Source organism: Manacus candei, unplaced genomic scaffold (genome assembly GCF_025592945.1).
Source record: "Manacus candei isolate 608988 ecotype Guabito, Panama unplaced genomic scaffold, ASM2559294v1 h1tg000024l, whole genome shotgun sequence".
Classification (NCBI taxonomy): Eukaryota; Metazoa; Chordata; class Aves; order Passeriformes; family Pipridae; genus Manacus; species Manacus candei.
Window position 1 is genome coordinate 1,794,951 of NW_026138072.1, and position 27,500 is coordinate 1,822,450.

Below are 27,500 nucleotides of genomic sequence, written 5' to 3' on the forward strand. Positions count from 1 at the left end.
GTAAGTATCAGTACTCATTATTCATAGTACCTAATATTATGACCCTGACAAGGTTGGGATCTTCGTGTGCGTCAATTTTAAAATTATTTTTAGAATTTTTGTAACAATAGTATTTAAAACACCATTAAAGTACTGAACCAAATAAGCTTACCCTGAACAGTCTGAATGTCAAATCCCTGCTATAATTCCCAACATTTTAATAAACATAATATATAAATAATAACCATGTTATTCAGAATTGCATATAAACCTCCAGTGCGTAAACTTTAAAGGTGTTGACTTTATTCAGAACAAAGCCACAATGCTGTCTTTTCTGAGATATATTTTAATATAGGAATCTGCTTAATTATCTGGTTTACAATTATTAACAGTCAAGAGTAAAGTATTACTCTTAACCATGGTTACCAGTTAGGCATTTACAGCATGTATAAAGAGCATCTGCTATGAATGGAGAACTACAAAATCAGTTAATTTTCCTGTTTGTTTTAGTCTTAAAGCACCTACACAGCTGCTATCCCTTCCCCTCTCTTCCTTATGAAAAACAGGAAAATACCACATGAAATAAGTACTTGTTTTTACTGTTTTATTTGTCATAGTCTTTTTTTTTAAAGATACATACCTCCTCCTCATATTCAGAGCCACTTTCGTCTTCACTGTCTGATCTGGGAGCAACTTCATAGCTGTACAAAGATGACAGAAAGATTATGAATTGCAGTTAACAAGAGGAGGGATTAGGTTCAATACATTTCCTACTCAGCTTTCATAAAATAAAGAACAGAATAGGTAAACAAGAAAAAAGTGTATGAAAAATATCAATGCAAATAGAAAAAAACAACCTACTTGGTATGGTAACTACTTACCCAGGGTTCATCTCCAGCCAAGCATCCAGCTGACTTGCTTTTGGTGCCTCTGGTCCAAGAAGAACTTTGCCTGTTTCGGTGTGAGTCACTTTGACAGGAAGGTCACTCATCTGACTGCTCTCATCTATAGGCTAAAAATTCAAATGAAATTTTATACCATAAGGCAACTGAACTTCATGCCTGCATTACATAACAAAAAGAACTAACAGGACTTTCAAAATTCCAGTTCTGAACAACCAGCAAAGTTTTGTTACTACAAGCCACACTTTTGCACGTGACTGTCAAGCAAACACTGAGTCACAGTATTTCTGTGTGGAACATATTCTACGTGACATCCACAAACATATCAGAGTATTCCAAGTAAATTAGTAAGACCAGCATGGAAAAGAATACACTATTGGTTTTTGTGAATCAAGACACAAGGTATGTATTCTTACAGGCATTTAATCCTATTATTTATACCAATGGACACCTGTAACAGAAAACACACAGTGACCTTATGACCTTTTGCTTTTTACTGAGAAACAAGGATGTAACAATTTAGTTAACTTTTTAAGTAAAGGCCTATTTTAAAGATTCACTGTCCTAGCTTATTCAACTAAGCTGATGAAGCACTTGCACAAACAAAATCTTTTACTTATTCTGGTGCTCTAACAAAACCAGAGCAGTATAATTATTTTTTCTGTTATTTCTTTGCCCTGTTTAATCACCTATTTTTTACTTTGAAACCTTTTTGCCTTTTAATACTGTTTCTGCTGAAGAATCTTGCCCAAATACATACATTCATGAGCAACAAATACTAATTCTGAACAATTATAAATACACTGACTGACAAAGTATAAAACTTAGGCCATTTCCATAAATACTGAAGTTATGGGAATGTTATGTGCATTTTCCTTGTGCAACCATACGTATATTAAAGTATTCCGATAAAACTCTTTACCTATATTGTAAGTATCGCTTGCAAGTACAAAAAAGACCAGAAGTAAAACAATAAATACAATTCTAAAGTCTTGTAGAAAAATTAATACAAAACCTGCACCACCAGAATAATTCTGTTAGCATATGCTCTGCTACTGAGTGAAAAATATTATTCAAAGAATGACACAGAAAAATTATTCTTTTCCTCTCACTTCTGAGGAAGAAAGCACTTTCAGATGTCTTAATCCATCATAATACTATATTCTGGATTGTGACTGAAAGGTGATTACATGCAATGTCAACAATGTATTTTTATAAAGATGAGAAGACCGACTATATGGTGTTTATGAGCTCGTATGAGGAAGTAAATTTTCTGTACATAAACTGTAAGAAAACTACTTATTTTAAGCATATTACAGTTAAGAGGGAGACTTCAGCATACACAGTGATAGACTCACTACATTTTTTCTTTTAGTCTTCAACTTTCTAAATAGTGACACGCTATCATAAATGTAATCTAGGTAATTTTATTCCTGGTTATAAACAACAGCTTTTATAAATTTGTGGTCGTGATTTTTTTTTTAAAGTTATAGCAATGATACACAAAACAATCACCGGGAAGTTGCTTTAAAAAAAAAAAAAAAAAACCACAAAAAACCAACAACAGCAACAAAAAAAAAAGCCCTTGTAAACTTCATACCTCTCCATCAGGACCAAGACCAGATGCCATTCCTTCTGCATTTTCTTCAGCCTTCTACAACAAATGGAGATTTGAAAAACATCATGGTCAGAATACAGGTACAGAAAGAATACGCTATATGATGTCAGCATTCTGTATTATGAATATGTTTCACTTGTTTCTGAACAGCCTAGGATTCATATTATTTAAGGTGTGACAGATATGGATAGAGATATGCATAGAGTTACTACCAAACATAAACCATTTACTAGTATTAAGAGAGTACCTAAACACCTGTAGTCAGTGTTATAAATCTGTATGTTAAGAAGTGGCCAGCCCACTGATTTTTCTGGTTCAAACCTATAGCTCAGTTGCTTATACACTGCTCTAATGCAAATGAAATATGTATTTATTTTCATGTGATTTACTATTAATTTCCTCTAAACTGCCTTAATCTCTGTTTTGAAAGTGTCGGCAGATATCACAGATTGTAAATTCATGCAGGGCACTTTTATCTTGGGTACATACTTCGGGTTTTTTTGGTCTGACAACTAATTAGAAGGAGAATTTTGGGAATGTTTTACACTATATCCTAATCATGTGAAAATAACAATTACTCAAATCACAAACAAAAAGAATCCTAGAGTTCTTCACTGGAGTAAGCTACATTTTTTTTTTGTTCCCAGGTACACCTCTAGGAAATAAGCAGTATCTTCCTCAAAGTCTGTCCTCATTTACCCTACTTAAAAATGAGAAAATGAAAGATATAGTCTGCCTCTTTATTCAAACAATTCTGAGAAAGAAAGGATATTATAATATTATACAGCTTCTGCTTATTGCACAGTGATGAGTTTACAGCACTACAGCAAAGTATTATTTTGGATACCAATGTAAACAGATCATGCTAACAACAAGAACAGATCTCTTAAACTGTGTTTTAGAGATAAACAACTTTCAAGTATTGTTAATGTATGTGATAAATGTAGATTATCTAGTTATTTCTTTTTTAAGAAGTATATCTGAGGAATAGCTGGACTTCTGAACATTGAGATAATCCTTAATATCTGGCTCAGATCAAGTCTTGAGCCTTTTTCTTTGCCATTGAAGTCCATTATCCAAGGCATGAACTTCAAATGAACATGTAGCAACAGGTATCATTCAATTCCTCATTTTACAAAATGTTATTCTAATTTCTTTCACACAGCCTTCACACTTCAGGGCACATGCCTAATTACCTTTGTTAACTACTTTTCCATTAGTACTACCAAAAATGGAGACATGATTAGGCATAATTCTAGTCTAAAATCTTTAAAATGTTTATGAAGTGTAACACTCTTTAATATACAGGAGAGGTTTATAAACATTTCACCAGGCCCCACTAATGTCATTGATTCTGATCAACACAATAGCTGATACCCAGTAGGAACAATAACAATATGAGCTTTAAGGCTGCTTGCTTCAGCATTTCTAGGCAGCAGAAAGGAACAAGAGGGGAAAGAAAGGACAAAGAAAGGAACCAGAACTGAAGACTTCAAATAAACAGAAGGGCAGAGTAAGTTATGAAAGCATATATCTGGCCTTGGCTGAATACACTACATTGACTGACGATATTTTTTCCTTGGATGAACAAGGGCACGAGTCCACTCTTTTGCACATGAGACTGCTCTCTAATATATAAAGATTATTACAGCTTAGCTACAGGCAATGGCAAAGAACCTTACAACTCAAATCACAAAAAAGCAGTAAGCATCAGTGCTGTTCACTGTGCAAAGACTAGAACCTGTGAGAACAAAAACATTTACAACCTATAGTTAAAAACCAATTTTGGAAAGCAGAAGCATACGTCACTAAGAAGATAAATGTAAATAATGACAGATATCTTGTACTTTTATTTTGGACTATGTAAACATATCTTTAATATTGACAATTTAATCCTTGACAAGAAATAATAACAGGAAATCTACTGCATAGGTTGCATATTGAAAGGCTGCACAGCAAGTTGAACTTGCCTATCAGATGAAAATTGCATATGGAATATTTTTTTCTAATCCATGACTACAGTAGGAAGATGAAGATAGAAAATGAGGAATGTGGAAAAAGTAAAGAGGGAAAATCTATCAAAGATTCCAGAAACTGTATCCCACAGGGAGAATGGACTAATCTCAAATTTTATTCTAGTAATAATAGGGTTCTCTTGGATATTGTATAATGTCAGTCTGGCAAATATTAGAAGTATTTCTTCACCATTCACTTTCTCATTGCCATTTCAAGGAGGAAATCCTAAGAACTCTTCTTTTGTCATTTCTCTGTAAGTGCAAAATATTAACTACAGGTGTCAGTAGATCAAACTTTTACATGGATTACAAAACATAAAAGCGTAAGGACTAAATGGCGTGACTTGGAAAAAAGACACTGTGCTCACTAACTTCAGTGAGTTCTGCACCACGCAATTACAAATTCATAGAATTCTAAATTAAAATAAATGGTCATATTTGTGTAAACTCCTATATCCTTCACAGATGAGCAGATGATTGCTGGAAAGAAGTTAATTACAAACAAAAAGCTGCAGATGACGAAGAGAGAGCAGAGATTTATTTTGTTTTGCTAATTTTCCTTTAGGTTTTAGGTTTTATAAACACTGAATATATATGGGGCATATTTCCCTTTAACTTCAGTGACAGAAAACTATGTCTTTATTGATGTTGCCAGAAGATACTCTGTTTTTTATATATACTTCAACTAAACTGACATAGAAGGAGAACCATATCGCAAATGTAGATTGTTAAAGAAATTACTACTTTTCATTAGAGCAGTGCATTTATTCCACATGGTGTCTCATTAATTACTATCTCTACTGCGCACTCCATACATCAAACCAGGCCTGTTCTCACTGGTAGCACAGGTCAAGAAGCTCATTTAAATTACATTTTAACTTTGTACACAGGGTATTGTTTCTATGTTAAGAACATACTCTCAAAAAAAATTACAGAGGTTTTTGAGAGGGCAGGAGAAAACATGAACTATTTTTTTAGGCCATTAATGTTCAAAATCAGTATTTTTTATATGCTGGTTTTTACTAGCATATTTTGAGTGCTGCTAGTAAACCCTGTAAACATAATGGTTATATTTCAATTGGTAATTAGTAGCAACCCAGGTGCAGAAGTTGATTATAAAAATCCCATTCTGCAAGAGATGAAAGGTACTCTGAGGTCACAAAAAATGTCAAAACATTCCTTAATTACTATTTCACACACAGAATTATTTTTTTGAAAATTGCACTGGTTCAGTTTCAACAAGTCTCTCTTGCAGAGTAAAACATTTCATAGGAAGAAAGGTAATTTTGAAAAGTTTCAATTAAAGGTTAAAAATGCACAATGAACAATCCTACTGTCAAATTACCCACTTACTATAATAAAACCAGCCAAGTTTTTTCTCTGTATTCATTTCCAATGGTCCTGCAAAATGGACTGAGCCCAGTGCAGAATGAGGAAGTGTAACACAGTTGCCCTGCATGAAACAGTTAAGCAAATCAGTCTCTTCATATCTTCCTCATAGGATGTATTTTTGATATACAGGACCCTTTTTGGCTACATTAATCCTAACTTACACATCTGTCCCAATTTTTCCTGTAGAAAGTTTATGAGCAAATTAATGTTATGAGGAAATTGATGTTAACAGCTCAGAATTTTACACTCCTGCCTCCTGCTCACCTTGAGCATATACATACTTTAACAGAGAGAGAGAGAGAGATGAGTTCCCTCAGTGTTAAGAATTTGGCAGTGTAGATTTTTTAGACACTCTGGTTGGTATGTGTATGACAACTGGGCACCACTATATTTATTAACATTAAAATTGGATTTGAAAAAGAAATGGCTTGAAAATACCAGCTGTATCTACTTGCCTTCTTTCTTCTCCTTCGCTTCTTCTTCTCCTTGGCTGCTTGTGCCTGTTTATGCTCCCATACTAGGTTAGTCAAGTTAGCCACATACTCATCTGTCTGCTGCAAGAGGTAGGCCAGGCGTCTATCTTTCTTTTGATCAATCAGTTTACGGTAGCCTTCTTCATCTTCAGCCTAGCAATACAAAATAGATGTCAGTCATGACAGATATGCTTCCAAAGAAACACTACCGAACTCCTATTTCAATAAGCAAGTGCTATCTTAGGTCAGTATGATCTGCATAGAGGGATGGCTAGATGGGTAAAGAAACTGCCGGATGATTAGACCCAGAGGGTCATACATTTGTATCAACAGATCACAGAATCATATGGGTTGGTGGGGACCTTGACGATAATCTAGTTCCAATTCCCTTGTCATAGGTAGGGACACCTTTTGCTAGACCAGGTTGCTCAAAACCACATCCACCCTGGCCTTGAACACTTCCAGGGATGGGGCATCCACAACTTCTCTGGGCATCCTGTCTCAGCACTTTCACAGCGAAGATTTTCTTCCTAATACCTATTCAAAACATACTTTCTTCAAAAGAATCACAGAATCATTACTAAGGTTTGAAGACCTCCAAGATCACGGAGTCCAACCATCAACCCAACACTGCCAGGTCCACCACTAAACCATATCACCAAGCACCACACCTGAGTGACTCTGAGAACCCTAAGGTCATGGGTTTGATCCCTCTATGGGCCATTCACTGAAGAGCTGGACTCTTGTGGGTCCTTCCAATTTAGAATATTCTGTGATTCCAGAAAGTCTGTTTGCTTTCAATGAAAGCAGCTTTCTGTTTACGTATTAGTGAGGGTGAGGAAGTTAGTAGATACACAAGTCTTGAGTGATGTTTTTTGAACCTCTCCAGGCAGTCTGTTCCAACGCTTGACTACCCTTTCAGTGAAGAACCTTTTCCCAACATCCAATCTAAACCTCCCCTGCCACAATTTGAGGCCGTTTCTGCTTGTCCTATCACTTGTTACCTGGGAGAAGAGACCAATCTCCATCTTGCTACAACTTACTTTCAGATGGTTTCAGGTACTTTCAGACCCTGCTGAGCCTCCCTCTTCTCCCGGCTAATTAACCTCAGCTCCCTTAGCTGCACTTCCTAAGACTTGTGCTCCAGACCCTTCACCAGCTCCATTTCCCTTTTCTGGACAGAATCCAGCACCTCAAGGTACCCAAAACTGAACAGAGCTTTTGAAGGGCTGCCTCACCAGTGCCGAGCACAAAGGGACACTTACTGCCCTGGTCCTGCGGGACACACTATTGCTGATACAGGTCAAGATGTCACTGGTCTTCTTGGCCACTTGGGCACACTGATGGATCATGTTCAGCTGCTTCTGACCAGCACTATGAGGTCGTTTTCCACCAGGGAGCTTTCCAGTCACTCCTCCCCCAGCCTCTAGTGCTGCCTGGGGTTGTTGTGACCCAAGGGCAGGACCTGGCACTTGGCCTTGTTGAATCCCATACCACTGGCCTTGGTCCACTGATCCAGCCTGTCCAGATACTGCTGTGGGGCCTTCCTACCACCAACAGACCAACACTCCTGCCTGACTTGGTGTCCTCTGCAAACTGCCTGAGGGTGTCCTCATCCAGATCATCGATAAAGGTATCAAACAGAACTGCCCCTAGTACTGAGCCTTGGGGAACCCCACTGGTGACCAGCTGTCAGCTGGATGTAACTCCATTAACCACCACTCTCTCAGCCTGGCAATCCAGCCAGTTTTTCACCCCCATACAGTGCACCTGTCCACACCATGAGCAGCCAGTTTCTCCAGGACAATCTTGTGGGGGACAGTGTCAAAGAACGATTACTCCTTGTTCTAGCACTATATGCCTACGTAAAAAGTCCCTCTCCAGCTTTCTTACAGGCTCTCTTAAGGTATTGGAAGGCTGCCACAAGTCTCCCCAGAGCCCTCTCCAGACTGCACAACCCCAACTCTCTCGGCCTTTCCTCATAGGAGAAGTGCTCCAGTCCTCTGATCATCTTCATGGCCCTCATCTGGACTCGCTCCAACAGGTCTATATCTTGTCTTATGCTGGAGATGCCAGACACTGACGCAGTACTCCAGATGGGGTCTCCAACAGGCAGAGTAGAGGAGGTAAATCACCTTCCTCAACCTGCTGCCCACACTTCTTCTCATGCAGCCCATGATATGGTTGGCTTTCTGGGCTGCAATCACACATTGTTGGGTCCTGTTCACCTTTTCATCCACCAATACTCCCAAGTCCCTCTCCATAGAGTGGCAGAGGGTCATACTTCATCTGAAAACAGTAAGGGAAACGAAAGGTGTCTATCCTGGGTCACATTGTGTCTAACATGTCTATCAGTGACACAGAGGAAGGGATGGAGGGCACTCCAGTCAAGTTTGCAGATGAAATGAAACTGGGGGATACCAGTCAATATGCTCGAGGGCTGGGCTGCATCTCAGAAGGACCTGAACAGGCAGAGAAGTTTTGCCATTTCTGATGTTAGAGGTTTTCAAGACATGACTAAAAAAGCCTTGAGAAACCCATTTGGAACTCGATGTTAACACTGTTTTGAGAAGGTGGTTGGTCTAAAGAGCTCCCTCACAGCCTGAGTGACTCTGAGATTCAGAGACTCCATAATTCTACATAATTCCTCCCCTCAGGACTGAAAAAATCTACAGCAGTTTTAACAGGCAAGGGAGGAAAATAAAATCAATGCTCCATCAGGCAGATTGCAATGTCCTGAAACAGAGATGCTTGATGAGTCTCCTACAGAGATGACTTTTCAAAGACATGAAGTACGGGTAGCCCAGCAAGAGGAAGAACCCATATGGGAGCTGGATGTGAACTTGCATTTAGTCCTTCTTCCAGTATGAATACAGATCATTTTTTTTAGGCATCTTGTGAAAATTTTATTTTGGGCGTATTTATCTACCATCGTTCTATTCTGGTGTTATTTCACCTCTGATAGAGGTCACTATCAAAAACATGATTCACCAGATAACCCCTATCTCTAAGTCTTCCTGCATCCTTATGGAACTGTGTGTGTTGTCAGAAGTAAGACATACCAGGAATATTATTTTCATGTGCTGTGAAGATATAATGTAGCATGTCAGAAAAATAAATGGAAAGCAACAGAGGTGCCTTTCCCAATTTTGGCTGAAACAACAAATAAGGGAAGTGTACAATGCCTTAAAAAACCAAACACAAGCAAGAAATACTTCAAAAAACTCTTGGAGATCTCCTGCCTTTCTAGAGAGACACAAGAGCTGCAGACAGCAAGAAAACCTGTAATGTTCAAACTGAGCTTGCAAAACTGCTTGCAAAATTCTGTTATAATGTTCAAGTCACCAAAACTACAATGCTCAAAACCCAAGGCTTCAGAAAAAATAAATTATCATTATCATGTTGTTACTAATACTACTGAATACACAGTCTTTGTAATCTAGACAAGGTACTTCTTCTATACATTTAAGATTGTCTTGACAGTATTTTTCTAAATTATACCAATGCCCATTTTTGCACATGATATATATATATGTCTATTAATATTAATGAGCTGGGACAATCATCATTTCTAATCACAGAAAATGAAGGTCAATTTGTGGAATGAATTCAACATTCCTGAAAAGATATGCAAAAAGTTTTAGACACAGCACATTGTCACAAACCATACCAGGCATCTGAGGGCAAATGACATTTTAAAAAAAAATGCTAGTACACATCTGCAAATTCAAAATTTATCACAACTGGACTAAAACTAAATAGGCAAAACAACCCCATTAACAAAAAACATAGACTGCTTTTGCAGAAGGATTTAATTGAGCATCAGGTGCAAAACACTAAACTGAAAATGCCTGTGAAGTCCTGTATGTGTGGTAAGAAATTAACCACAGCCTTGGTGAAGGCTATTTAGGAGAAAGCATTGATTATCTGGAAGCACTGGTATACTGCACCATTTCTTGATATTCAAATATATTTCATACTTTCCAGCAGTGGATATCTTTATTACTTATCATACTGCACATTTGATTTGAGATAAGCTCAACCCTACAATGTACAAAAATATTTCTAAAATACCAATATTACTTTTATTTTAAATCAGCTCTTTTTTTGCTAATAATTAACATTTTTATGAGCTAGGTTAGACAAACTGCTGGTGATTATCTCTATGAAAGGGTAGGTTCAGTTCAGTGCACACTGTGTCTCACCTAAAAAATCCATTGCGCAGGCTCGAAGGCCTTACCCACATTTGCAAAGCCCTGTATCTCCAGTGTGCTTGTAGCAAACGTGGGTGGAGACCTTTCCCAAATCTTCGTTTGCAAAGACTGGCCATGATCTATAGATCTGATTACTATGTAATTTTCAAGAATGCTCTAGGATCTACATATTTGTTATTCTCTTATGCAGGTTCTTAATTTACATTTTGCATGAACTTTTATTTCAAGGCTTTTATCATTTTTACATTTAATTATATCCACATTTCATTTTGTGATTTTTAAAACCAAATTGTTCAGTCCATGTTCGTGGTGGGAAGAGATTCTGGACAGGGAGTAGTGTTTTGCATTACATCTGCACCTCTATTAGATACTCAATGTTTTCTGCCACCAAGTTATGAAGTAAGCTTGTCAATTTCCTTTCCGTTCTACGTCAGTAAAATCTTAATAAAATGTTAAAATAGATCTGAACAATGTCATGAAGCAATTTTTCCAACCCCAGTCGCTAATGTATGTGTGCGTACACATTGATCTGTCTACACTTTAAATTCCGGAATTATTTTAACTCCTGAAATGCAGGCAGTCCCCTGACTGTTTCCACAGTGTTCTGCAAAGACATGATTACACATAAGCCCATATTACTCTGTCCAATGACACAACTGATACTGTGCAGGTTTAAGGATGGAAAAATTATAAAATAGGAACAACTACGGTCCTGAAGCATTATCGCTATTGGTTAGGTATTTTTACATTTGGGAAAAGCTTTAAGTAAAAATTGTGGAGCAATGCCATGAACAAATTATGGAATCATATGGAATCTTCAAAACTATAAACCTAGAATTAAAATACAGTCCAGTATTTGTAAAATGGACCAATACCATTGCAACTATATAACAGTGTTAAGATATGAAGTTAATGAGATTAAGCTGATGTTATTCAGAAATCGCTGTGTTAAGTTTTCACGTCACTAAAAAACTCCAATTATTCCTACAAAAATCTTAAAGAAGAAGGAGCCATACGCTAAATTGAACAATATCACATTCATTACCATCAATAGAAACATACATAAACAAACTGTGGCAGTTTTAGGTTTATACTTTTTGCATTACAGAGTACTTTGCAAAGGAAACACACGGGTGTGACTGAGACTGTATAAGGATATTAAAACGATACAGTACGTAATTTTAACTAAAATAACCATACTCCTTCCTCCACTCCTTACCATTAGTCTCCTCATTCTTTCTTTCTCAATTCTCTCTGTTTCTTTTTTCTGCTCTCGTTCAGTGTTGGCATGCCAAGTTGCCACAGCTTTAGAAAGCTTCTGAATTTTCCCAGCGACTGATCGGTGGTACTCTTTAAAATCTTTAGCATGCTGCAGTATGCTATTCAGGTATTCCTAGAAAGAGAAACAAGTCAGCGCAGGCACTCTGACATAGCACCTGATTTGACATCAGAAATAAAGAAGTTCCAATCTTATAATTTTACAATTACTTATCACATCAGTTGGGAGTTTTTTTAGTCAAAAAACTCCAAAGGTAAATAAGATACATGAAAGGGAAGATCCACATAACAAATCAAGGCGCATTTTTGCCATGGGGCAAACACCTACTAAGTTAAAATACCTGGTGTTTCTGCCTACGCTTCCTCTCCTGTTCTATCTTCTGCTGCTTCTCAAGCTTTTCTGTCATGCGGGCCTCCCTCAAAGTCTGGCGCTTGCTTCGTTTGTAGGCTTTGGAGTTCAGTGCTGTCTCCAGTGTTGTGTCACGACGCATGCAGGCCACTACCTCTTGTCTCAGCTACCAGTGGGAAAAAAACCCCAAACCACTCAAAAACCAGAATAATTTTTAATATATGGAGAAACAACTTTAAACACTGTTCTGGCAGAATAAAACAATAATAGTCCAAAACATATCCCAGCCTCCTCTTCCCTTTTCATTACAGTTCTGAAAAGATACAGCATTTATACAGTTGCAAAAGCTGTATAAATCTTAAAGAAATCCTAAAGAAATCTTAAGCCTCCACAGAACAGCCAAAAGTGCTAATCCCTCTTAATCATTGTTTCTTCCCAATTTACAAGATGCTGGAAACAACTGTCCTGCTGCAATGAAAACGGTCAGCCAACATCTTATACCATCAACGTAAAACACAAACGAACCAGATATATCACACCTTTTCTAGTGCTGCACCTGAACATAGTTGACAACTTGTTTCATTGACAGCTGCAAAGAAGACAGGTGGGAGAGGTAAATATAAAGGGCTTGGAAGAGTACTGCCAGCAGTGGAGCAGGGAAAAGCCTGCTGCTTTTCATCTGACCTCTGACAAAACTTCATTACAAAGGAGTGCCAAGGGCAGAAGGAAGGAAGACTTGGACATCATGGTATAACTACTGCCAAGGCTTCTGTCAGGAAGTATTTTGCTTGACCTGCCAAACTGCATCTCTCTCTGTTCTTCCAAACTAGCTGTAAAAGCCAACAGCAAGAGGCCCAGAAGAGTCTGGCAGTGTGATTCCTTTTCTGAGATTTGTTTGCTGATACGTGCACTCAACATCCAACTTAAATCTTATGTATGATCTTGTTATGCCTAATTTTCAAAGTCTGTGCCACAACAGAAATCTTGAAAACAGATCACAGAGAAATACCACACACATCCCACCAACAGACAACTCTTCTTAAAACAAGGAGACTCATAGCAAATATGAAGTATGTCCAGAAAGATGTGTCTATTGAGATCTGTGCTAAAATCAACTTGCAGCCCGTCCAGCACTTATTTTGTTTTTGTGCCAATGCTATGTTCATTATGAAAGACACAGTTCTACGGTTTTACTTCAGATTAGAAGATAAATCAATGATCCTTGCTATTCCTTCCAACTCAGAATATTCTGTGATTCTGTGGGATTCTGTGATAAAGCAGGAAGCAAAAAGAATACTCGCACATTTTTATTAACAAAAAAATATTTGAGCTTATTAAAAAATAAAATATAACATTTATGTGACCTGGTTGTTGGCTAAGTTTGCTCTCATGGAAAATCTTCTTAGGCTTAGCACTGCTGCAAAATCTCTTTCCAGTTTTGTCTTTGCTACACAAACATGTTTGGTTGTGACTGCTACGAAATTTTTCTCAAGTAAAAGGCATTACCTGGCGCTGGAAGTTCAGTAATCTAAGTGCCTTCAATTCCACTGTAGCTTTGGTTCGCAGATCAGGGGGCAGGGAACCAGGTAAGTTCTCCAGTTCCTGGATTCTGTGAGCAATTCGAGCCTGAAGCCTAATCAAATAGAAAATTGGATAAGATACCAGGAAAAATATGCTAGTTGTTACTAAAATTTTATGGTAAAAATTATATTGTAAAAATAGACAAATTATCTTCAACATTTATATGTCTGAACCAACAGGTTTTTGCAAAGATGACATTGGGTATTCTTTTTCACTTTGAAAATTATCAAATAATGAATATGCCCTTTGGCCTTTCTTTTCATTTTGACTAAAATTAGGTACGTGAAAAGAAACTTGGGAATTTCATTTTACACATACTATTCAAGATTCTGCTTTCAAGCTTCTTTGATATTTTATGCACAGCATAGTCAGTGATGACATGGAGAGCACTTCCCTAAATATCTGGAATTCTACTTCATTATTTTATTGACAAATGACAAGTTTGTTAGTAGTCGCAGCTACATAACTGCTACACTATAAATCAAACTCCTCCTTTACAACCTGTTTTGGAATTCATTTGCAAATTCAAGAGAGAGGGAGAGAGTAATCGACAAGACAGACAGAACTTGGGATTTTTTCTATTTTAATATTACCAGAAGAATTCTGAAGTTCCTGGAACAACAAAAAAGATGCAATGCTGCATTACTGCAGGACAGAAAGTTGCTGTCTTCAAGAGAGTAAAAAACTGAAGCAGAATTACATTAGTAATGTTTTTCATAGAGACTGAAAAATTAATCAGGAAGAGTTAGTTCCTAATTAGAGAAAGTTCCATCAAAAGCTGCAAATATTTGTCCAGACCCATTATTCTTGCAGAAGTCTTCATTCAGAAAATGACACTGACTTATTTTCTTATTTCCAGTATATGTTCTACACTAAAAAAAGTTCACATTTCGTACAACTTCATCTGTCACTGGGCATTCCAGTCAGTAAGAACAGATTTTAGTGCACCTAAGGATGCAAAGTCTTGAGAATTAAGTGGTTTCTTGCAGACTAAATGTACCAACATGGTATATTCTGTGATTCTGATTCTGCAGCATACATTCATATATAAAAGCAGTCAAGATGTAAGAGAAGAATGCTGTTCTAAATCTCTGATGCGTGCTCTACCTGTTGCTTCTCCACACATCGATGCAATCATGCATCACAACAATTATTTATTACTGTTTTTCCTTCCCAAACAGCTGCAAGGTTTCTCCTGAAACTATCACCTACAAAACAGTTACAGACAAGTTGCAGTTTCCCTGACTTCAATGAAACCCTAAGGGAGCGGTCACAACCTTTCCAAACTTCTCTTTTGAGTTGTGAACTTAGTAAAGCAACTGAAATTTTCAATTTTCAATTTCTTTTTTCATTCTTCTTAGCATTGGGTGTTCCTTCTTGTACTATACATGAGGATGAGCACAGAAAAGTTAATTTAGGTTCTTCCAACACACCTTACGATTTTAGGTAACTAACAGTAAGATGACCTCCAAACAAACATGGAACTGAAATGCTGACTTACTAGTTCTGTCAGAATTGGTTTGTTACTTTAACTCTCGGTACAAAATATGTGGAAGTGCCTGCTAACGTAAAAGTTTACACAGTAGAAATTCAAGCAATTGCCGAAGTTGGGTTGGGCTGTACATTTCTGTCATCAAAATTATTAATAAAAATCCATATACACATATTTCCTGAGATATGGCTAAACATAATCGAAGCTCATAGAGTGTGTTTATTATGTCCCATCATCACACTATGCAGTCCTCACCCATATAGAAAAAAGATCCCTCACAGTGCTAATATTTTCTTTGTTTTTCTCAATTTGAGTTTATAAAAAAGCTGATCAGAAATAAATGCACATGAAATTTCATTATTAAATTATAAGGCAGATTAGTATTTTCAGGGTAACTTTCCTTCAACTGTTTTCCTTCATATGTTGAAATGGTCTGTACTACAAACGACGACACTTCTATGCTTTGTGGGTGATTACCCTCCTTTCAAAAACCCAGAAGGGGGAAGGAATAGGAACAAAAAAAAATCAGTATTTCTAAGTCAGTAGAGATATTACTTCAAAAAACTCTGAGTGAAAACTAGGCCAGTTCTTTATTAAAATGAACAAAAACCTTTGAATACTAATGAAAATCTATGGAGTATGTATGGAAGAATAATGAAAAATGGCAGCTGGATGGGTTACATACATGAAACAAACAAAAAAAAGGAACACATTTTGAAGTTTAATTTCATACTTTCCTAGTATATAATATATACTTCTAAACTACTAACAATAGTAGCAATAGTAATCATGTTTTCTCCAGTAGTCAGTAGGATTTTTAAAAGAATCTGGTAACAAACACCGAGGTGTTTCTCCAAACAGCCACCTTGTAGTCTTTAAAGAGAATCACTGCAGTGTGTTGGACTGTTGCTATCTTCACGGAAAAATGCTAATAGCTATTAGGTAAAGAGAATCCAAAGAAAAAAATTTTCCTAGATGCTTTTTGTAATTATTTGAAGGCTATAACCTCACCATTTAAAGGATGTACTTAATTAATCTCTGTAGTTCAGAATTTTACATTCGTCATGTAGAAAGCGGTAGGGAATCTACACAGAGACCTCTTTGCAAAACGAGTGATGCACATCCCTTCCTCATTAACTGGGGTCAACAGCAGAGGTTATAGTTCTACATTCAAATCTGTCTGGCATGGAATGCCTAGCAGTAAGCAAGGAAGATACGTAAGAAGATACTTTGCAGGTAACAGAAAGAAATCACATACAATCTACACAGGACACTACCAAGTGTATTACTTTTTATCTAGCAATGAGAAGGTGGAAAAAAGGCTTTCAACAAAATAGAACAACTTTAAATGAAAGACATCATTATCTTTAAGACAGCTATTCACTGAGATTAAAAAGCAGCACTTTATTTTGAAGAAAGTATTAAGGAGAGTTTTATAAAAGCATGCATATTGGGTTTGTGAGGCCAGGTTTTGGTAGTGAGGGGGGCTACAGGGGGGGCTTCTGTGACAAAATACCAGAACCATCCCCCACATTCAGCAGAGCCAATGCAAGGCAGCTCGAAGACAGATGTGCCACTGACCAAGGGTGTGCCAATCAGAAATAACCGTAATGCCTCTGTGATAACATATTTAAGAAGAAAATAAAAAAAGTTATTGGGCAGGCTGTCCCCTTGCAGCCCATGGAGGATCACAGGGGTGCAGAGATCCACCTGCAGCCCATGGAGGTGACCCATGCTGGAGAAGGTGGATGCTCAAGACGGGGTTGTGAAATCATGGGCCCTGGAGCAGGCTCCTGGCAGGTACTTGCAGACCCATGGAGAGAGGAGCCCACACTGGAGTATGTTTCCTAGTAGGATTTGTGACCCTGTGGGGAACCCCATGGAAGAGCAACCCACACTGCAGGAGTTCATGGAGAACTGTTGCCTGTGGGATAGACTCACACTGGAGAAGTTAATGGAGAACTGTCACCCATTGAAGGACTCCAGGCTGGAGTAGGGGAAAGACTCTTCTCCCTGAGCAGCAGCAGAGAAACCCTGTGATGGATTGACCATAATCCCCATTTCCCGCTGGGAGAGAGGAGGAAGAGCTTGGGAAGGAGGGAAGTGTGGGGGAGAGGTGCTTTTAAGAATTATTTTACCTCTCATTATCCTGCTCTGATTTTGTTAGTAATAAATTCAATTAGCATCTCCAATTTGAGTATGTTTTGCCTGTGATGGTACTTGCTGAGTGATCTCTCCCTGTCATTATCTCAACTCATGAACTTTTGTGATACTTTCTCTCCCCTGTCCAACTGAGAAAGGGAGTGACAGAGCTGCGTCGGTGGGTGTCTGGTATCCAGCCAGGGTCAACCAACTACAGCATGGTACGAATTTTTCATTCTGACCAGATTTAAAGGAACACAATTTTAACAGCTCTCCACACAAGAATCATTTAAACTTCTTATACTGATAAGAATTGTAAATATCTATGTTTCTTTTTATCCATCTTTAGTCACAGGCAGATTAACAACAATTATCATATAATCTCATTTCACAACAACACAAGACAACTCTGTGAATTTGACAGCAACATTAACTTTCCATTTTCTTTCTCTTTGTTAATATATGCTGGGGCCCTTTTTATAGTCAGATCAAGGCTTTACAGGGAGAAAAATCAGTCTGCTGATGTTTCATTAGATTCAAAGCTTTTTCAGATTCCACAATATTTTAATAGCTGCATTACTGTTTATCCATCTGTACTGGTCTATTTAACATGTGATTAACTAATATAAACTTCTAAGTACCTCTAAATGCCTATCTGATTAATTGTTTGATGAAACAAACCATGTAACTCCCTAGTAACAATGAAAGGAAAAACAAATAGCTATCACTTGAAAAAAAATTAAATGCAATTTTGGAAAATTACAAAAGTTTAGCTAAAACTAAAATATTTCATGTTTACAATACTGTTCTGTGTGTAAAACATGCTCTAACATATAAATCATGTACATGACCCCTTACGAAATGAAAATGTATATATGGTAGCATGATCCTCCCACAAAATCTGCTGTTAAGCACTAGAGAGGTGTGCATACAACAAGAGAAATGGTCAAACACATCAAGAATTAACATTTTATCACAAAGCCCATGAGCTGGCACTAAATTATTGTCTCTTCAGCAGCATACTTCACATTCTTAGTCCAGAAAACCATGTTCAAGTCACTGACGGTTTAACTCTGGCCAGCAATTAATCACCACCAGACAGCTCCCTCACTCTTTCCCCATTCCCAGTACAATGGCAGGAAGAATCAGAAGGGTAAGAGTAATCATGAAAGAAACTTGTGGGTTGAGATAAAGACAGTTTAATAATTTAAAATAATAATTTTTCTACATTGTAAGGAAAGAGAGGAAAAATAGTAGCAAAAGAGAACCATAGAATCATAGAATCAACTGGGTTGGAAGGACCTCCAAGATCATCAAGTTCAACCCTTAATCCACTACCGCCGTGGTTACTAGACCATGGCACTAAGTCTCATCTTAAAAACCTCCAGGGATGGAGAATCCACCACTTCCCTGGGCAACCCATTCCATTGCCCAATCACTCCCTCTGCAAAGAATTTCTTTCTAATATCTAACCTAAACCTCCCCTGGCACAGCTTAAGACCATGCCCTCTTGTCTTGCTGATAGTTGCCTGGGAAAAGAGACCAACCCCCACTTGGCTACAACCTCCTTTCAGGGAGTTGTAGAGAGTGATGAGGTCTCCCCTGAGCCTCCTCTTCTCCAGGTTGAACAACCCCAGCTCCCTCAGCCTCTCCTCATAGGACTTGTGCTCCAGTCCCTTTACCAGCCTTGTTGCTCTTCTCTGGACCTGCTCCAACACCTCAATATCCTTCCTGAATTGAGGGGCCCAGAACTGAACACAGTACTCCAGGTGTGGCCTCACCAGTGCTGAGTACAGGGGAAGAATCGCTTCCCTCGACCTGTTGGCCACACTGTTCCTGATCCAGGCCAGGATGCCATTGGCCTTCTTGGCCACCTGGGCACACTGCTGGCTCATGTTCAGCTTCCTGTCCATCCAAACTCCCAGGTCCCTCTCTGCCTGGCTGCTCTCCAGACACTCTGTCCCCAGCCTGTAGCGCTGCCTGGGGTTGTTGTGGCCAAAAGGCAGGACCCAGCACTTGGTCTTGTTGAACCTCATCCCACTGGAATCAGCTCAACTCTCCAGCCTGTCCAGGTCCCTCTGCAGAGCCCTTCTGCCTTCCAGTTGATTGACACTCCCTCCCAGCTTAGTGTCATCTGCAAAGTTGCTGATGGTACACTCAATCCCCTCATCTAAATCATGAATAAAGATATTAAATAGAACTGGGCCCAACACTGATCCCTGGGGGACACCACTAGTGACTGGCTGCCAACTGGATGCAGCACCGTTCACCACCACTCTCTGGGCCCAGCCCTCCAGCCAGTTCCTAACGCAGCACAGGGTGCCCCTGTCCAAGCCGTGGGCTGCCACCTTTTTCAGGAGTATGCTGTGGGGCTGAAGTCCAGGTAGACACATCCACAACCTTCCCTTCATCCACCAGGCAGGTCACCTGATCATAAAAGGAGATCAGGTTGGTCAGACAGGACCTGCCCCTCCTAAACCCGTGCTGGCTGGGTCTGATCCCTTGTCCATCCTGTAGGTGCTGTGTGATTGCACTCAGGATGATCTGCTCCATAACCTTGCCAGGCACTGAGGGCAGGCTGACAGGCCTGTAGTTTCCCAAGAAAGACATGTGATGCAAATCAAAACAATTGCTCTCCACCAATTGCGCACTGGCTGGCAATGCTCAGCCAGTTCCTAAGCTCAGGGCCCCTGCCAACCTTCCTCTTGCTGAGCATGATGACATCATATGGTATAGAACATCCCTGTCATCAGTTGGGGTCAGCTGGCCCAACTGTGTCCCTTTCCAACTTTTTCTGCACTCCCAGCCTCCTTGCTGAGGGGGAGGTGTCACAAACTCAAAACTGTGTAAGCACTGCTCAGCAGTAACTAGAATAGTAACTAGAAATTATGTCTCATCAACATAATTTTCAGCACGAATCCAAAATACAGCCTCATACAAGCCACTGTGAAGAAATGTAACTCTATCCCTGCCAAAACCAGTACACGCACTGAGTACATCTAATCTGCAACTTTCAAGAATTCCCAAGTTCATCCAATTAGAAGTTCACACTCTGTCATAATAAGGCAGTAGACCAAAATTTTACCCTTTGGGTCTATCTATACATTTGAAATATGCATTTCTAAAATACCTACATGATAATTCTGTCTTTTCATGGAAATGTGTAATTCAAACAGTTTTCTAAGTATTTCAAAGTAGTTAGAAAAAAGTACTTCCAAGTATAATGCCCCTTTATCAAAACATTTTACTATGAGATCTCAATAGCCACTTGTTTCATAAAGCTTTCAATAACCTCACTGGTTTCAGAATACAAAGGTTTATATTGGCTTTTTCCTACTCCTTTTTCATTAAAAAATTGTGAATGCATCATGTTTCTGAATTAAACTTGCCTATATTAAACCTAAATAAAACACCATTCAAAGCTGTTAAACTGTTTCTTTCATAGCTTTTGTCTGATGTTACAGTTTTAACTAATGTAAAGACTTCAAGGAATTCTACATATTCTGATATTCAAAGCAAAACCAAATACCACTGCTGTTCAACATCAAAAAACCGTAGACCTTTATCTACATGCTAGCATAAAAAAATAAAAATATAAAACCCTTCTGCTGCAGAATCCCTCTTAAATTTTCATCTCACTTACTCTGCCAAGATTATTGTATTTAGAATCTGATAGATATGCTGTATCTGCAACTAGTTCTCTAAATTAGTAAAAGCATCACCACTATTTTCTGTCATTCCTCACTTTCCCACATTTATGCATAATAGATTGGCACAAATAGTGCAACAGAGCAGGGCTGGAAAGACAGGAGGAGTAATAATTTGAGGTTATATCATACTGGTCAAATGATCCTTTGTTGAATTTAGTGCTACAATTTTTCAGTCAGAGTAAGTGTAGACCGTATAATGGTGTGTTCTACAAGCTTTCTGAAAAAGATGCTAGAAAGCAGGGATTGCTCAGACTGAGACAGTTACGGCAATTCAGTCCTAGGGTATAAGGGTAAGACTGACAGAATAACAACAAAAACATGCTGATAAATTACTTAAGCATTATCTGATGCAAAATGTTTTTCTGGAATCAAGGCCTCAATTCTGGACATTCCAAAATACTTTGTGGTGTTTTACTTCAATAAAGAAAAAGTCATTAAACCAGTCTTCTGTGAGATCACCATCCTCCTTGGCTACCTTTCCCTAGAAACTCACTGTTAAAGTAACTGGAAGATGCATCATCAGTTCAAAACAAGTAAATACCCTAAGTGCAATTACTTCCCTCTGACTAATGATCATATTTTATGTGCAGGTCAAAATCCTTCTGCCCAGTAGATTCTCAAGGTCAGTTGCTTAAGAAGCTTGTTGATTAGAAGAGGGAGGAAGTTCCTTTTTAACTCCAAAAGAAATGTCATCCTTTATACTTCCTAACAAATATACTCCACCATCTATCTAGTTCACACTCAGGAGGCAATTTTTAAAAATTATGTTTCCTGGTAACCTTTTTTAATCTTGCCTATGCTTTCTTACTATTATATGTATTCTTTGGTTGCCGGCCAACCACATCATCCTACTAAAATTTGACTTTGCTGTAGCCACTAACTCATCAGCCTTTCAACCTTCACTGTTCTCTTCTAACTTCCCTTTTGTTTATAATACTGAAAACTTTCTGCACTACATTGATGTCTCTGTAGACTACAAGGATTTTGATTTCCCAGCTTTCATTGTGTGCACCATCCAAGTAATACACTAACCCAACAGAGCCCTTCAGCTTGTTTTAAACTTAAGTGATTCGCAATGATACTGCCAGCACATTTTACCAGTCTGTAACTTGGGGAAAAATTAAATCATTGTTTGGTCTGTGGTTTGTGTACTTCTCTGTGACACAGCTTCTCTCTAGAAACTCAGTTTACACTACTGGCACTACAGGAGTTGATTGCAAGGAGTTTCAGTTGAGGAGGAGAAAAACAAGAATCTGCATATGCATTTTAATCTTGTTATTTGCTTTTACCTATATTCACGTTCTTGGAGTATTTCAACAGGATCCAATCCTTGTGGCTTCTGGATAGGGCTGATGCGATTCTGTTTTTGCTGCAGCTGGACAATGGGAGAAGGTTGTCCAGGTGGTGGTTGTGGTACAGAGGGCCCAGGCATGGTGGCAGCAGGCTGGGTGGCAGTGGGGGCAGGAGAAGGCCTCCCACTAGGGGCAGGCGCTGGAAGCTTTTGTTGTGCATTGGAGACACTCATATCTGGGGCTTGGCCTGAAACAGTAACAGTACTGATTCACAACATGAACTACGGAAAGCAGGAACGAAATCCAGATGATTTCTGAAGACAGAACATGAAGGTAAGGCAAACATTCAATATCACCAGAAAAAGTACATTGAGATAGACTACATTCTGTTTCTAAAATAGACATACTAAAATGCAAGTATACCATACACTGCAAGAAGTGGCCCGAAGAAAAACAAAACACCTGAAACTTTACAATGAATACTGTTTCTTTTGCCATTCCTGAGGATTTTAAATTCCATAAGAAATAAAACAGCTATAGAAATTACTTCCTGCAAATGCTAGACCTTGTTCTGCCTCTTGTTCACTATCCCTGCACCACTTAGAAGAAAGCATCTATAACCGGAATCTGGCAACAAGCAGAAGTAGGTCTGATTTTAGAGCTCTATCAGAACTTGATAACCATACCGAAATTTCTACAACTGTATTTGGAAGTAACTGCCAGATATAAATAGCTTGCGTTTCATTATGATCTCCTATTAATTGTACTTATTTCAAGTACTAGAAATTCAATTATTCTAATTGTCTTGAAAAGTAACACCTCAGTTAACATGAAAATAGTACCTGTCATTTATAGACACTAAGGGTCATAGATTTCAGTATGCCACTATGACAAATTACCTATGTATTCAGATGTTCACAAATTCACTACCAACAGACATTGCTAGAATAAAAATGTCGTTTAATTTTCTGAGGAGTCATAGTCACTTAATGCTAGGGAAAACAATTACAAAGTACATCTCAATCTTGTAATCAACCTTAATTCAAACCCAGCATCCTGAAATCTGCATGAAAAGATTTCTTCAAGATCACCATTTGTCATTCACACATCTGAATCAAACTTCAGAAAAGGAACTCGAGCACAAGCTGTAGATTCTGTATTTAGTAACACTGCACTTGAGCTTATAAAAAATAAGAAAAAAAGCAACCCCACCAAAAGGCTCTGTGCAGCCTCGGTTTTCAAGGAATCATGCAAGTTGAATGACTGTGTAATGAGTGACAAATAAATCTGAAGACATAAGCACAGTCTTTAAAAATACATCAAATAAAACCTCCAAAAAGATATAGCAAGGACAAACAAATTTTTTCTTATTAAAAAAAAACAGTAATGAAAAAAGTCAAGCACTAAGCGGCTTGTAGTTAAACAGGAGAGACATATTATGATGACATATTGGATTATTTAGCTACAACTATCCATCTAGCAATTCTGTATATCTGCCAGCATTTCTTAGCAGCAGCATTTGAGCTAGAAGGCCCTGTGCCTCGTAAACTCATACATACGACCTCTCCAGAAACACCTACCCCCTTTTTATTATTCTACTCAAATTTTAAGTATTCATTTGGAGTACTCCAAGAAAAGCAATTCTACTTCTGATTACATACAACTATTTCATTTTCTTTTTATGTTGCCCTAAGTTACCAACTAATGACAGAGACTTTGTTATGACATTAACTATCACAGAGTCACCACTGACTCTAGATTTACCCACAAGAAACATTACGTACATAACGCCTGTACCATATGAGAAGCCTGTATTATTCACAAGTCTGCACTACTATACTTTTTTTCAAATGTCTCTAAAATATCCTTCACAACTTCAAACATTATGTATTACTAGGATTTCTAATTCTTTTAAGTGCAATACTTCTTCCACTCTACTTTTAAGCAACAAAATCAGTCCGTAAACCCAAATCTGATCTGAATGATTTGGTTCAAAACCTGATTATCACACAGGGGTAAAAGGTTACACTATTCATTTGATCTCAAAGACTACACTGATCATTCAAAGCTACTTTATTCCAAAACAAGCAAACAAACAACAACAAAAAAAAAGAAAGCAGCCTAATTCCATCATGATTTGAAAACTTTTGTTTACAGTAGCAATGACTAGACATGAAAGACAAGCTTGCTGCAATTAAGCATGCTCAGAAACTACTTATCAAGTAGGTTTTCTTGTTGTCCCACAGGCAGTTTACATATTTCATTCTGATTGCAAAAAGATGCTTCATTTCAGTCTGTCTAAAAATTGCAGTAATTTCATGTGTGTTATTCACAGATGAATAAAAAGTTAGACTCTCCTTGATTAAAATCTTAGACACAGTAAAGGTTACACTATTTTTCTGTGTGCCTTTTTACCTTTTGTTTTTTCTTTCCCCTGCACCTTTTCCCCACTATACCTTCAGGCCAAGTCTTAGGGGTAATGGCGGTTGTATGTCCTGGCATCCCTGGAGCAGACCCTGGTCCAGCTGCAGCACCACTCATTGCATGTAATCCAATACCTGCAATTTGACAGAGGAAAAAAAATTTGTTAAGACATAAAGTATTTTCAAGTATTCAAAAGTCATTCGTCTTTCTAACGTGATAATCTATTCAGGCAACTAGTACTTTTCTTCATTAAATAAGGATTTAAGTAGCTTTTATTGTGAAAAAATATATGTAATGAAGCATATTAAAATCATGTTTTATGAAAAAATCCCAACTTATTTGGTAGCAAAGTCATATCCACCAAAATTGAGTGAATGGTGAAATCATTAAAACAATTATTTAAAAGAAAATAGTATTATCTTAACCCTCAACTTCTAATGCAAACTCATTAACGGAAGTGTTCTGAAACTAACAGGTGCAGGGTGATTAATGTAACAGTTTTCTTAGGAGCAATGTGCTTGCTTACCACAGTGTAGCATCTATTACCATTAGGAGAAAAAAATAAGGACACTTTCTTTTCCTTATGTCTTTCACTTGACAGCACATTATAGATAGTTTGTTTTACTTTCAACAACCTAAATAATCAGGCAACTCGCTCCAGATTATTTATCTACTTTCCTGCATAAAGACAGGAGACTGAATTTTCACTCTAAGAAAAACAGTGAAATTGCTATAAGTAAAGTATGACTAACATTCTGCCAAGCATAATTAGGACAGACCCTACTGTACAGTGAAATAACTTCTATTTCAGTTTTGACAATACCCTATTACTAATAGATGTGTTTTATGCACTTGTTCAAGCTTAAAATCAAGGGCCATGCTGTTCACTTTGATGCCAGAGTACAGTCCCATATTATAGTCCTGTACAGTACCCATTTCTTAATCTGCCACAGGCAGACCTTCAAGAATTACCTGAGCAATGACTCTTACCAGGCATTCACTTACCAGACTGTCTGTTGAAGGCACTGGGAGGCTGCTGTTGTTGAATGCCAGGCAGGGTCCTCTTGCCCTGAACAGCAAGCTGGAGGTTTTCTGGTAAAGGCTGACCTCTAGCCAACATTTTATATGCCAGAATCTGAGCCCGCAACTGATGCAGCTGTGCAGGGCTGAAAGGGGAAGGCCCTCTGTTAGCCTGATTAATAACTTGTGGGTCTCCTGGTATAATGGGTCCTGGCTGACTGGGAGTCATCTGAGGTGGTGTTGGACCTCCTCCAGACATTGGACTGGACACATGCTCTGGTGCTCCTATTGGAGATGGGTGTGGCGACATATAACCTAGAACAAGTAAAAGAATCACAAACTTATCTTTCTGTTAGTTCAATCTAAATTCCATCAAATTTCTTTAACAGTACACAGAGTATAAAAATGTCTGTCTCAAGTCAGGATAGCTGTAGTATTTTCTGCAATGACAAGGTGCAATCTGAAGTTCCCTGGGATATCAAGTCTCAGGAGCTATTCTTTGAAAAGAACTACAGTTATTTAGTCCAATATTTCCTAAAAAGAACAATTACCCTTTGTCTTACATTTGGAGTAAGACAAACTACAACATGAAATACAATACAGAAGCATAAGGATATGGTACTGTTTACTAGAATTCTGGATAAATGTTTCCTTGTGGAACACATACAGTGATGTCTGCCTAGTTTACAGCTTAATATTCTAAGTTTATTTTAATGACACACATTAAGGAATACCCACTCACTTCTACAGGCCCTCTTGGCCAAAACTCACCACCATACAGAAACAGAAAGAAATTGTATTTACTTTCTATACAATTGCTCTTTAATGTATAGTGATTAAAGGTTTGAGCCAGACAAAGAATACTTGATACCTTCTGCCATCCGGGTGCTCAACAATTGGGACATCAACTGCAAGCACAAAAATCACCCTCTGAAGAAGCTGCTGAAGACTATGCTACTCTATAAAGTTCCAGAAGAGCAGAGTTCTGGAATATTAAAGCACTTGAATTTTAATTACACTTACTGTGCATGTGCTTGAGCTTCACAATGCATAGCAGATAGCAAGTTTGTTTTTTTTCATCCACCAAGAGTGAAAAAGAGGTAATGATATTTACCCACTTCCACTCTGATACTGTGGAACACAAATAATGTTCTTAAAAATTGAAAAAGTCTACAAAAATAATAAAAAAAACCCTAGAAATCTTCTGGCTTATTTACATATTCCATGTTAGGAAGCTACAGATCACAGAACTCCTAAGTTCATGCCACATTCTGCGACACCAAATCTACAACAAACCTTCCCTCACTCTTCCTGTGACTTTCAAGTGAAACTAGATCAATTTCATCTATATGTGGTCCAGATCACGGAAGAAAGCAATTCTGCCCTCTCTTTAGCTTCACTGTTCCTACTGATCCTTCAGTAAAGGCAACATAGGCAAAACCCCAAAGTAGTTTCAGCTTTTCTGGGATGACAGGAGCTGTAAGTCACTAGAACTTAAAGAAGTGGAGAAATGAGAGTCCTAGAGAACTGATATTCGTGCTAATTGATGCTGAGGCCTGGGGATAAAAATGTAACCAAGTAAAGGCTGTAAATATAACATAGACAAAGAAGAAAGGATT

General features: G+C 38.1%; 1 protein-coding gene across 6 annotated transcripts in view; it reads right to left on the reverse strand.

Annotated features, from left to right (window-relative positions):
• SMARCA2 (SWI/SNF related, matrix associated, actin dependent regulator of chromatin, subfamily a, member 2) overlaps positions 1–27,500 on the reverse strand; it is a 117,850-nt gene that overhangs the window by 60,290 nt on the left and 30,060 nt on the right. For all 6 annotated transcript variants that reach the window (XM_051788432.1, XM_051788435.1, XM_051788433.1 and 3 more), the window contains 10 exons: positions 25,867–26,196; positions 24,894–24,995; positions 22,435–22,684; positions 13,727–13,853; positions 12,213–12,386; positions 11,813–11,986; positions 6,362–6,532; positions 2,482–2,535; positions 861–991; positions 620–680 (listed from right to left, as the gene is read on the reverse strand). In XM_051788432.1, coding sequence (XP_051644392.1) covers positions 620–680; positions 861–991; positions 2,482–2,535; positions 6,362–6,532; positions 11,813–11,986; positions 12,213–12,386; positions 13,727–13,853; positions 22,435–22,684; positions 24,894–24,995; positions 25,867–26,196 — 1,574 coding nt within the window. The remainder of the gene's footprint in view (positions 1–619; positions 681–860; positions 992–2,481; positions 2,536–6,361; positions 6,533–11,812; positions 11,987–12,212; positions 12,387–13,726; positions 13,854–22,434; positions 22,685–24,893; positions 24,996–25,866; positions 26,197–27,500) is intronic.